Source organism: Pteronotus mesoamericanus, unplaced genomic scaffold, assembly GCF_021234165.1.
Source record: "Pteronotus mesoamericanus isolate MK-2021 breed Mesoamerican mustached bat unplaced genomic scaffold, CSHL_Meso_final contig_180, whole genome shotgun sequence".
NCBI lineage: Eukaryota > Metazoa > Chordata > Mammalia > Chiroptera > Mormoopidae > Pteronotus > Pteronotus mesoamericanus.
Window position 1 is genome coordinate 501,099 of NW_026555076.1, and position 12,985 is coordinate 514,083.

Consider the following 12,985-nt stretch of genomic DNA (forward strand, 5'->3'; position numbering starts at 1 on the left):
AGATATGATTTGCAAATACTTTGCCCCCTTCTGTGGGTTATTTTTTCATTTTCTTAATGGTGTCCGTTAAAGCACAAAAGTTTTTAATTTTGAGGAAGTCCAGTTAATCTATTTTTTTCTTTTGTTGTGTTTGCGTTCAGTGTCGTATCTGGGGCAGTTTCTTGTAACTCCTTTTATAATCTCCAAACAAATGCATATGTTAATATATTCAAAGCAAGTACTCAGTACATAATAAGAACTCAATATTAACTATTGTTACCATTATGGAGTTCATAGTTTACATCCAAAAATGTTATTGAATTAATGTTTAGAATTTAGCAGATAAAATTAGGAATAAGAACATTTAAGCATTATTTGGGTAGTCTTTATGTCACTAAATTTCAGTTAAAGTTTTATCCCAAAAGAATACTTTCAGTTGGGATCTTCTGGAATACTGACTTCCCAAAAGTAAATTGTTATTTAAAAAAACAATGTTTAAATTACTAAACAGGAAACGTGTGCACTATGACAGTTTTTAGTACAAGGTACTGATTTATTTTCTGTATCTGTCGAAGTGACCATGGAATGTATAAACAGGATTTTAAAAATGCAGTAGTATTGAAAACTCAGAAAAAGTGACATTCACAGTCCCAGAATATATCCAGATAGTAGAAGCCAGGATTTATGAGTTTCTTACAGGTCTTTTACTGAAAAATGGAAACAATCATCTCAGTCCTTAAGCCTCCTCTAACTATGTCCTGTTGTGCCGCCATCAGCCCAGTTGTCAAACTCAGAACCGTCACCGACTCGTCCCTCCCTTAAAGTTCATGTCTCTTAACCACTATGTCTTGTCAGTGCTACCTCTTAAATAATATTTAACATTTATTAAGTCCTTTCTATGTGGAAGGCTCTTTGCTACGTGCTTTTTACACGGACTTTTTCAGTAAGTCTTGACAGCTGCCTTTTCAGATAGGTAATGCTCACAGATGTGGTCTCTGAGTGATGGTGAGTTTAAATATTTGCCCAAGATCACCTACCCATGAAGTCCCAAGGAGTCTGGCTCCAGAGGTCACATGAGTTCCTCTGGAATCTGTCTGCTCTCTCCAGCCCCCTGCTACCATCCTGCTCTGGCCGTTATTCTCTCCACTGCATTCGGGTATGAGCTCCCTCACACATTTATATTTCAAACAGAAGTCAGAGTCATCTTTCAAAGATCCAAGTCCAATCACATCACTTACCATTTAAAATCCATTAAATGTTTTCAGGGATTTCAGTGATTGGCCTTTGCCTACTTCGAGATGTAGCCTCTTTTCCCCAAACTCATCTCCCCCTTTTCCCCACCCCTCATTTTCTCTACTCCAGGCTTAATGGACTTTCTCTTGCCCCAATTTTCTATATAGGCTATTGAAAACTCCTTTACACCTCAGTTCCCTTACCTGGTTAATTTCTATTCATCCTTTTAGAGTCAGGTTAAATATCATTTCCTCACAGGGGAAGTGAATCCTACACTCTCAATTTCCTTTCAATATATTGCCATAAAGTTCCTTTTTTCTAGCAGAATATGCATGGATTTTATTCTAATATCTTTTTAAGGTTTGTCTCTTCTACTAGACTGTAGTATCTATGACATCAGAGAATATGTTGTACTCACTACTGTGTTTCTAACACCTTGCTTAATGCTTGGTATTATAGTATGTACTCAATACTGGTTGAATGACTTAATAAAAAAATACATAGAGTACCGTGATTTTCAACCAAATGTATAATCAGATGTCTTTATTTTTAATGAATAACATGAATGGAAGTATGAATCCACTAGAAAAATTCTCAGGAAACACTAACTTATATCACTTGTCCTACCTAGAATTAACATCAGCAAGAGTTATATAAGGTAATATAACCAAAAAGCAGCTCTTGTGTTTATACTGTTGACCAGCCCATTCTTGAAACTCTGATGGCTTGCATAGTTCTGTAGTGTTGTGTTCCTGTGTCTTTCTGATCTCATCTTTTCTTCCTTTACAGTCTGTTTCCCTTATACCTCCTCTGTGAGGACATCCACCTGAGCTTACTTAACCTGCTGTTCTTTTTCTTTTTATGGTTGTGCTAATGAATCAATCTATATAAATCCTCATAAATGAATTCATACTAATCTGTGTCTTCTGTTAAAATTACATATGGAGGTAGAGTGTTTTTTTCCAACCAGAAGCATCATTTTTGTAAAATGTCTAATGATTTTCTTTCTAAAACATTCTGTTGTTAAAAAAAAAAATAGAATAGTACTGGAGACTTGCATTGGTTATTTGGTAATTTTGTTGTATTATCTGACGTGAATGAACATTTTTTATAAAATTCTCTTTCAGACTCTCCAGGAAATGAATCTTTTTGGAAAATCAGAATTAGAGAAAACTGTTGAACATTTAACATATGTTAATCACCAGGTAATATTTCAAACTGGATTTGGGGTATATTGTATTGTATGAATGACTATGTCAATTGCAGTTTTAATATACTGTGTATTTTTGATGTTACAAAATAATACACTAGAGAAGCTGAATAATAATGACAGAGTATGCCCTGCCCAGTGTGGCTCAGTTGGTTGGGGTGTTGTCCCCTAGCTAAAGGTTGTAGCTTTAATTCCATGTCAGGGCACACACCTACGTTGCGTCTGGGCACTGGCTCACGTATCCCCAGTCTGGGCATGTACGATCCCTAGTCCGGGTGCAATCCCTGGTCTGAGTGTGTATGAGAAGCAACCAATCAATGCTTCTCTCTTGCATCGATGTTTCTCTGTCTCTTCATTCCTCTCTAAAAGTAATAAAAAAATGTCCTCAGGTGAGGATAAAAAAAAAAATGGTGATAGAGTATGTACTCCAAAGGCTGATTACTCAGGTTTAAATTCATCTCTGTCACCTATTACCTGTAGCCAAGTTACTTAAACTTTCCATCCCTTGATATCTTTATTTGTAAAATAAGAATAGTGCTAGTACCTAATTTGTGGAGATTAAATGAGTTAATACATATTAAGAATTTAGAAGAGTCACTAGCATATTGTAAGCATTCAATAGATACTATGCTTATTGTTGTTTTGCTCTTGTTAAAAAATCATATGCTTGTACAGAGTACGTGGTAAAATGCACTTTTATTCCTTATTGTTCTCTCTAGAGATAAGATTTTTAACACATTGATATGAGTTCTGACAATCTTTTCTCGGTGTTTCATTTTGCTAATGTCCTTTAGTGTGTCCTCGCTTTTTTTTGTCTACTAAGTCTTTTATCTGTTTCTATCAAATCTGGGTCGGTTGATTTTTTTTTTTCCTCCCCATTCATTGGTTGTAGTTTCCTGCTTCTTTGCATACCTAGTGACTTCAGGTATGGTGGTTGCATGTCAGACATTGTGAATTTTACCTTCTTGGTTGTTGGATATCTTATATCCCTATAGATACTCTTGAGGTTGGTTCTGAGATACCGTTAAGTCGGATGGAGGTAGCTTAATCCTTTTCACTTTCACACTTAAGCTTCATTGGGTGGGATCAGAGTGACAGGTAGTCTAATTCTGTTTCACTTGAGACAAAACCCTTTTGAGTACACTATCTGTTGCTCCATGAATTATGTTGTTTTCAAATGGCTAATGAGAACAGGAACTACTCCTGGCCCTGCATGAGTCCTGAGCATTGTTCCCTCTAATTCTTTGGTTTTTCTTCTCCTGACCTTGGGGTAGCATCCTCTGTGCTGAGCTCTGCCCAGCTGAAGACCCAAGGGCCACGCTTTGCAGACCTCTGGACCTCTCACTCTGTGCAGCTCTCCTCCACTGTCTGCCCTGCAGACTCTCGTTGCCTTGTCCTCCCTTGAACTCCTTGTTCAGTTTCTGTCTTCATTTTTATTATCGACACTATTGCAGATGTCCCCATCTTCCCCTCTTTGCCGCCTCCCTCCCATCCTCTGTTCCCCCTTTCCTCTGGCCATCGCCGCACTGTTGCCTGTGTCCATGTGTTATACATATATGTTCTTTGGCTAATCCGTTCATCCAGTCCCCCCGACTCCCCTCTGACAGCTGTCAGTATGTTCCATATATCTGTGCCTCTGTTTCTGTTTAGTTCCTCAGTTTATTCTGTTAATTAGATTCCACATATAAGTGAGATCATATAATATTTGTCTTTCTCTGATGGGTTTACTTAGCATAATAATCTCCAGGTCCATCCATGCTGTTGCAAAAAACAAGAGTTCCTTCTTTTTTATGGCCATGTAGTATTCCATGGTATAAATGTACCACAGCTTTTTTATCCATTCATCTACTGACTGGTACTTGGGCTCTTTCCAGATCTTGGCTATTGTAAATAACACTGCCATGAACATAGGAGTGCATATATTCTTTCAAATCAGTGTTTCAGGATTCTTAAGATATATTCCCAGAAGTGAAATCACTGGGTCAAAATACAGTTCCATTTTTTACATGCTGTGGAAACTCCATAGTGTTTTCCACGGTGGCTGCACCAGTCTGCATTCCCACCAACAGTGCACTAAGGTTCCCTTTTCTCCACGCCCTTGCCAGCACTTGTTGTCTGTTGATTTATTGATAGTAGTCATTCTGGTGGGTGTGAGGCAATATCTCATTGTAGTTTTATTTGCATCTCTCTGATGATTAGTGATGGTGAGCATTTTTTCATATGTCTTTCAGCTATCTGTGTATTTCCTTTGGAGAAGTGTCTATTCAGGTCCTTTACCCATTTATTAAAATTTTATTATTTTACTTTATTTTTTCCCATCACCAGTTATCCCCCCTATACCTTCTCACCCCTACCCACCTCCTTACCCTTCAATCACCACATTGTTGTCTGTGTTCCTGGGTTCTTGTTTGTCTTCCTGGTGTTGAGTTGTATAAGTTCTAAATTTTTTTTGGAGATTGACCCCTTATCGAATGTGTCATTGATGAGTATGTTCTCCCATTCAGTAGGCGCCTTGTTCAGTTCTGCTCCTGACCCCAACCTACCACTTGGTGCCTCTATGAGCTGAGCTTCTTTGGGATATATCATTGGGCTGCACATTGGTATTTCCTATTGTGGTCACTTTAGATCAACTTGGGTTAGCTCTGCCTCCGAAGAGATATTTGGCAGTACCTGGAGAATTTTTGGTTGTCACAACTCAAGGTGCTTCTTGATCTACTAGATATTGGCCAGCGATGCTACTAAACATCCTACAATGCACAGGACAGCCCTGCCCCCAACAGAGAATTATCTGGCTTCAAATGTCAGTAGTTTCTAGGTTCAGAAACTGTTTTGGATTGTATCTTTCTTCCATTTTGAGTCATTACTCAATTTACTCTTTGTCTTCCACAAGTTGTTGAAGTCACTTGTCGACTCGTGTTCTTGTCGTCTATGTCCTTAATAGCTTTTTTACTCCTGTACTGTCATGTTAGCACTGTTTCCAGGGAAAGGAGAGATAAAATATATGTGGTCAGTTTACTGTTTTAACTGGAAGACTTACATTTATCACTAATATTTCTTGGTTTTGAATTTTATATATACATTATTATTCCATTTAGTATTTAGTTTTGTATGTAAAGTAAAATAGAAGTCTACCTACTTTTTTCCTCCAGTAAGTGACTGTCCCAATTCTATTTTTATAAAGAGTTTATTCTTTTCCCACTTCCCTAAAATGCTACCTTTTCTAAATTTACATCTGCGTACGTGCATTTGCTTGTCCGTTTCTATGTGAAATCTACACTGTTTGAATCATAGTAGCTTTCTAATTTATTTATATCCCATATGGCAAATCTACCTGCATAGTTCCTCCCCCCGTCCCAATTTTTCCTGGGTCTTTTTCTTTTTTAAATGTCTGACCTTACTTATTTTTTCCTTGTAGAAAATCTTATTGTTGACTAGATTCGGAGAGCCTCAGAGAGGAGAGCCTACATCTCTCGGCACTGTGTTCTGGCATTTTTCTTTGGCCTCCTTCATTCTCTTAGCCTAAAGTTTAGCATATTTTGTGGTCTCTGACTTACTTTCCTTAGTACTTTGCTATTTCTGCAGAACGATACACCGTTTGTGTTGCAGGACACATGGAGTAACTGGCCACTGGAACTTGGGTGTTTTGGCCCTAGGCAGCTGACCTTCATTGTTTAGGGGCTTTCTCACAACATATTGATGGACATCATCGTATTTAGAGGTTGAAAAGTTTGCAGATTCTGCTAGCTCTTTGGGCCCCAGACAACAAGGCACGGTAGTGTCAGTGAGACCAGGAATGTCTTTTCTCCCCTGTTTTCACAACGACCAAGTTGAGAACACTGCGGTTGGCATCCACACTGCAACCCCGGACAGATTTTCGCTTTCCCTCTGCAGTCTTCCTTGGTCCATGGCAGGAATGCCCCTTACTCGGTAGCAGGCGGACACAACCGTGGGTCAGGACACCCTGCTTTCTGGGAAAACCTGGTTTGTCTTTCCCAGCACTGATTCAAACCATATAACCCTTCTATTCTTCACCCAGAGCATCAGCAGCGGCTTCTGTGGCCGTCCGCTTCGCATTAAAGGTACAAAGTTTGCATTCATCGTTCACTTCAATGAGTTTCAATGAGTACCTGGGAGAGAGATGTTCAGCTTCATCCTTAAGTAGCCAGCCGCCATTGAGAAAGAGCTGTTTTTTCTTAAATTTCTTATTTCCTAAATGAACTTGAGAATGAAATCTAAACCTCCTCTCTTGTTTTTAAAAGGTCCTGTTAGGATTCTTACTGAAATTTCATTGAATTTACAGTTATTTCAGGAAATTTTATTACATTTCAATATTGTGTTCCTATTCAGAAACATGCTTTACATTAAGTCAGGTTATGTTTTATGTCCTCCAGGAAATTTTAACAGTTTTGATGTATCTTGCCCATTTATGTTTGGGTTACAATATTTTCTGTTCTGATTTTCTTTAAATCAGGCCTAGCTACTTACTGTTCTAGAAATTCCTTAAAATTTATGCTGTGCTAATTGTTTCCCTTTCTGTTTTTATTGTTGTTATGGATATATTATTTTCTTCTTTCTTGCTATTTTTTTGTGCCTTTTCTTTCACTTCGTTGATATTGAAAAGGGGAGATAAATGTTTATATGACTACTTTGAGATGTAGAATCTAAACTGTACACATGACTTTTAAAGGACTTTTAAATCAATTTATTTCCTTAGTTTTCTTTCAGAAATGTTACTAAAGCATGTGTAAGGAGAAAAGAAAACTGAGACATATACCTATTAATTTTTAAAATTTAAATTATAGCTTGAAAATGAAAACTGTGAATTAAAGTCTAAAATGTTAATAATGAAAGAATCAATGGAGTCATTAGAGAACAAGGCAAAACTCCAAGCTCAAAAACTTAGCCATGTGGCTGGTGACTCATCTCTTCAGAAGACAGAGATGAACTCACTTAGGTAAGTTTATTGAATGTTTTGTTATTTCACCTCTGAGAACAAGTTGGTGGCTATGTACAGTTTGTTACGGCGGCATCTTTGGACTAGGCCTTTGAGCAGCGGTCCCCAAAGTTGGCCTTGCAGTGGAATCACCAGGGGAGCTTTGGAAAAGTATGGACTTAGGTGCTGATCTCTGGAGGTCCTTACTTACCTAGTGAATCTGGGTAGGTTTTGAGTATTTGTATTTTTAAAGACTTACTTAGACTGATATGATTGCCAGCAAGTTTTTGTACCTACGTCTTTCAAAAATCCCTCTAAAAGATACTTCAGATCATTTGTACTCCTTAGCACAGGATTGCTGAAAATTACAGAATTTTTTGCTACTTACATCGCTGTTCTTATCATTCTTCTTTCAAAGAAATGTAAAATCAGAGTATTTTTATACAGAGTCTAAAAAGGTGATGTGTCTGAAAAATGGTAAGAAGATCAGTATGAAAAAATAGGCTGTATCTGCAGGTTGGAGTCAGGTTATGAAGAAATTGGTATGATAACCAAGAGTGTTTGGATTTTACCTTATAAACATAGAGAAGAAACAGAAATTTTTAACCCAGGGGCTGACATGAGTAGCATGGTTTTTAAAAAGTGAATTCTGGCAGAAATAGGAAAGATGGACTTGTAGTCTTACGAGGCTGATGGTAAACAATAGAGACCATGGGTCTGGACAAAAACCATGGCAGTGAGCTTGAAGAACAGAGGCCAGATTTTGGAAACATTTCTTACATAAAATCAAAAGGATTGCATGACTTATATGGAAAAGAGAAAAATATACAGAAATGCAGAATGTTTACCTTTTGATTACCCATTAATTTAGAATACAGAAGACTGAAGGAAAACAAAAAGTCAACAAAGTTATTCTTTTTCTGGACTGAGCAGCTGCAATAAGTAAAAGGTACTGAAAGTCAGAAGAAGGGCATCACTCTGAAGAATCAGAAAAAATATTTCTCTCTAAATACAGTTGTAGTAAGAAATAGGGAAAGATTTTCAGATGTCAACATAGCATTGCATATGTGAAACTAAATCAGTCATGAAGTAGTCACAACTTGAGATCAGAAAAGATCGTAGGAATGATTAGAGAAAAAGATTTAAAGGTTAAAACTGAAAGTGTTAGTGAACAGAATGGGTATATGTCATCAGAAAACTGAGTTGCAGAAATAGAAAACAAACTCAAGAAATTCCCTAGAATTCAAAAGTCGTGGATAAAAAGAAATGGGAAAAGAAAGACATGAATCTAACATGTAAACACTGAGAATTACAAAAATATCTAATAAAATAAATAGCATAATTGAAAACCAAAGGAATAATTAGGAAAAGGCCTGCGATTATATTCATAAGGGGTTCCTGACTATCAAACAAAACTCAATGAAGTAAGACCAAGAGCTGAATGTGTCCACTGAATTAAGAAGTACTCTATCAGGGCCTCACACGGTATCTTTAAGTTTTGCTCATTTGCTACTCTTACTACAAGTCTTTGATAAGTTAGATATTAGGTAAAGAAATAAAGTAGAAGCTGGTCCCCCCCCCCCCACCTTTTCTTTTTTCTTTTTCTACAAGCACTGCATACATCCTGTGAAGGAGAGCTAACTGCATGGATCAGCCCCACTTCTTCTAGTCCATGTCTATATTCAACTCCAAAGTATGGGGATCATGGTGTATTTTTGACGCACAGAATTACTAGTCTACCCTTTTCCTTTTTGTCCAGCAGCTAACTGGATCTGGCATTTAATCCATTTTGCTTTTCTTCAGACTAGAGCCACACTCTCCTGGCCTCTCCTCACAGGAGACCCTTCGCAGTCTCAGGCATTTAGGGCAGACGGAGCTCAGTGCCGCTCCTGGACACCCTAGCGCACAGCTCCTTTGCTGATTTCTTTGTTATATTAATACCCTTTTCTTGTGTGAGCTCAATCTACTACTTCCCTCACCTAAGGGTGATTCTGTAACTTTGTTTTGCTCTGGCAGAAAAACCTGCATTATCTTGCTTCTGAGGAAAAGCTGTCGCTCACCTTCTCAGTATCTCAGTATATGAGGGTAGAACCATGAGTTCAAGCCATCAGATCCAAACCCAAAGCTAAACTCAGTACAAACCGTAATACCAAGCACTCTATGGAAGCAAAGCCGCATTGTTCAAACCTCATGCCACTTCCAATAGGGTTAATAGAGATCTTGCCACCTCTTTAATCACAGCAAGTTCTCATCCCTGTGACATGGAGCCGTTTAGGAAGCTGATACTCTGATGAATTGTATATTTCTTTCCATCTACTTGGTGGACCCATCTTTTCTTTCCCTTCCAGAGTCAGTCATTTCTCACCAAATTTCAAGTGCCACAGTCTTTTCTTTTTGAGAAAGACTTTTTTTTTTAATGTTGTTGTTGTTGTTGTTGTTTCCACGAAGCAGACTATATCAAGCATAGTCTCTTAATTGTCCAAATAGAGGGTCTTTGGTCTGGTCTTCTGGTGCAGCACCAGAGGACATAACACAAAATCCCACTTCACAACCACCCATTGAAGTCAAACAAATGACTGGTGTCTTCCTTGAATTTTAGCATGTAAGAAGACCTGGCATTTTATGTCCCAGATCAAAACTTTATAGCAAATATGCTATAAAGCAACTTCACTCTACCAGGAAAGAGGGTCTTAGCCCCTCATAGGATGCTAGCCAGCCATCCTCTGAGACTGGGGTCAGTAAACTTTTTCTGAAAAGGACAGAGTGAGTATTTCAGATTTGTGGGCCAAGTCATCTCTGTTGTACATACTCAGTCCTGCCTTTGTAGTGTGAAAACAGCTATAGACAGTGTATAAACAAGGGAGTGTGATTGTGGTTCAATACAACTTTATGGACACTGAAGTTTAAACTTCATATCATTTTTATGTTACAAAATATTAATCTTCTACTATAACTTTTTTGTGTGTCATATAAGCATGTAAAAACCATTCCTGGCTATTAGGTTTTACAAAAATTGGTAGCAGGCCATAGTTTGCCAGCACCTGCTTGAACATAGTTTCCAGCCCAGTTAGACAACTAACTTTTCTCAGTTAACGCTATTGTTAACCTTAATCGTCACAATTGCCAGCTATGAGTCTCTCAACATTTAGATTCCCGCAGCTGACAATATTTTCAGACTGTTTTCAGTTCACTTTAGTCTGTAGTTATCTGTGAACATTCTTCAGAACTGGAGGGTTATATACTTAATCCAGGATCAAATAAATGCATTAGCAGATTTTCCAGGGAAGGGCTCATAAACTCTTGTTAGAGTTAACACTGTGGCAGTAGGTATTGGTGATTGCAGTAGGGTTTAGGTGCATTCAGAAAACCAAATATAACTGTTCTCCCTTGAGAAGTATTTAGTTGTTAAGGGAATTGAAAACCATTGTAGATAAGGAAAAGAAGGCTCATAGATTTCTTAGAATGCCTAAAAACTGTCTTCTGGGCATGTCTAACGTTTTTCTATGAAGACAGGAAGAGGAGGCAGGGCCCTAAGTGATGATAGCTGAGCTTGTGGAGCTGGACTTGACAGGGCCAAGGGAACTGGGCCACCAGGTACAAATCATCATCCCTTTGCAGAAAGATGACAGAAAAGCCAGTCCTAATCCTTTTTCCTCTCACTGGCTCACCAAAAGATGATACCTAATAGTAGCCTTTCAGTTAGTGGTGGGTCATTACCATAGACTTTTAGAGACATCTAAATAAACAAACAAAACAGGGATACCATTTCGGTCTCTGTTTCCTCTGATAAGACATTAAAATTCCTAGCCTACTCCTCTTAGATGGAGCTTCAGCTCCATTTTAGGACTTGAACAATTTTTATGTATAAAGGACCCTTTAAGATGCTGTCCATTGCAAAGGAAAGTAATTCCTTTGCTCCCTAAAATGAAAGCATGCATACCTCCCTGTATTGTAATATAATGTAATATAACTGAGGAATTTGAGGCTCAGAGAGATGGTCCTGTACAGCCACATGGGTTGTAGCGAGCTATTTGATTCTAAGTGAAGTTTTATTGATTTACTTTCTGGTGGGAAGTCATCACTTCCCTTTGCTATGTTTGTAGCACTTTCAAAACTAAGAAATTGCTTCAGTTTTCCTAATAACTTAGTTCTCAAAAGGTTCTCTCAGAAGATTCTTTGCCTTTGGGTGGTGAGCACACAGTACAATATACAGATCTTATATCATAGAAATATACACTTAAAACCTATATGATTTTATTAAGCAATGTCATCCCTATTAATTTTTTTAAAGATTTTATCTTTAGAGAGAGGTGAAGAGAGGGAGAGGGAAGGAGAGAAACATTGATACGAGAAACATCAATTGGTTGTCTCTTGTAGGTGCCATGGCCAGGGACCAAACCTGCAACCCAGGCGTGGGCCCTGACTGGGAAGTGACCCTGCAGCCTTTCACCCTGCGGGACAGTGCCCAGCCAGCTGAGCCACACCGGTCAGAGCGTCACTTCCATACATTTAAATTTAAAATAATTTCTCAAAATTTTATTTTCAGACACCATGATGAACAACTAACATGATAGTCACTCAGCTGTTTTTCATGATGAACTTTATATCATACCTTAATAACTTTATTAAGAAGACCTTTATCTTAGCAGCAGTATTTATGTCAGGAAAGTTACATCCAAGGTCTGGTATAGAAATCTCTGTTGTCACCTTGCCTCTCTACACTGGAATATGAAAAGACAAAGCTATTTTTAGGACTCACCAAGGATCTCTTTTATATGTATAATCAGTCAATGTGTTACTTTATCAACCCAAGAATTAGGAATTAACCCTGCTAATGAATTTAGATGTAAAGAGATCTTTATTTTTCTACTTAAGATTTCAAGCACAGCCAACTACTTGGGACTCTGGGTGCCATTCTGTTTTTGAAAGCACTCTGTATAGCTTACTGGCAGACATTTTCCTTTCCACACAGAGGATGCTGGTCTTCTTGTATTCTTCATAGAAGGCAATGAGATGTAGTACAACAATATCGACATCAAGTTTGACTGGCCTGGATTTACATTTTTTCTTTGCTTGGTCACCTTGGACAAGTTATTAGTTATTTGGTTCTATAAAATTGAAATAATAGCTCTAATTATGAAACTACTCTAGGCATAAATGAGCTAATATATATAAAGTATCAACAGAATGAATACTTCTGTGGTTATAGCCCTCAGAGCAATAGGTATAACTTTTAAGAACAGCTTGAATACAGTTACCTGCACTCAAAGATAATATTATGGAATAAGATTTCTTGAACATAGAGTCTTGCTGACTGGATTCTGGTTGTGCAGTTCTTAAGAAGTTATCCTCAACTAGACTTTCCTCCCTACCTCTGGGTCATCTTCACTTGCTATTAGACTAACCAGTGTCATGTCTTCTGTCTTTCAAAACACCTCGCTGTCACCAGTAAAACTTCATTTTCATGGAGCTGTCCCATCTTACTAGAGGTTTCAGAATCCAGACCTCCTCCCCATTAGACAGTTCTAGGCTAAGCCACCCTTGGTATCTTCTTCCCTGCCTTACCCTCAGACAAACCCTAAAAAGAACCTGTGGGAGTTCCCCATAAGTAGCCAAGGTCTTTCCAGTGA

At 38.0% G+C, this 12,985-nt stretch overlaps 1 protein-coding gene across 1 annotated transcript in view; it reads left to right on the forward strand.

Annotated features, from left to right (window-relative positions):
* The window catches only part of CEP135 (centrosomal protein 135), a 58,207-nt gene that overhangs the window by 27,236 nt on the left and 17,986 nt on the right, over positions 1-12,985 (forward strand). The window contains exons 14-15 of the mRNA XM_054566764.1: positions 2,340-2,417; positions 7,225-7,376. Of these exons, the coding sequence (XP_054422739.1) occupies positions 2,340-2,417; positions 7,225-7,376 (230 nt within the window). The remainder of the gene's footprint in view (positions 1-2,339; positions 2,418-7,224; positions 7,377-12,985) is intronic.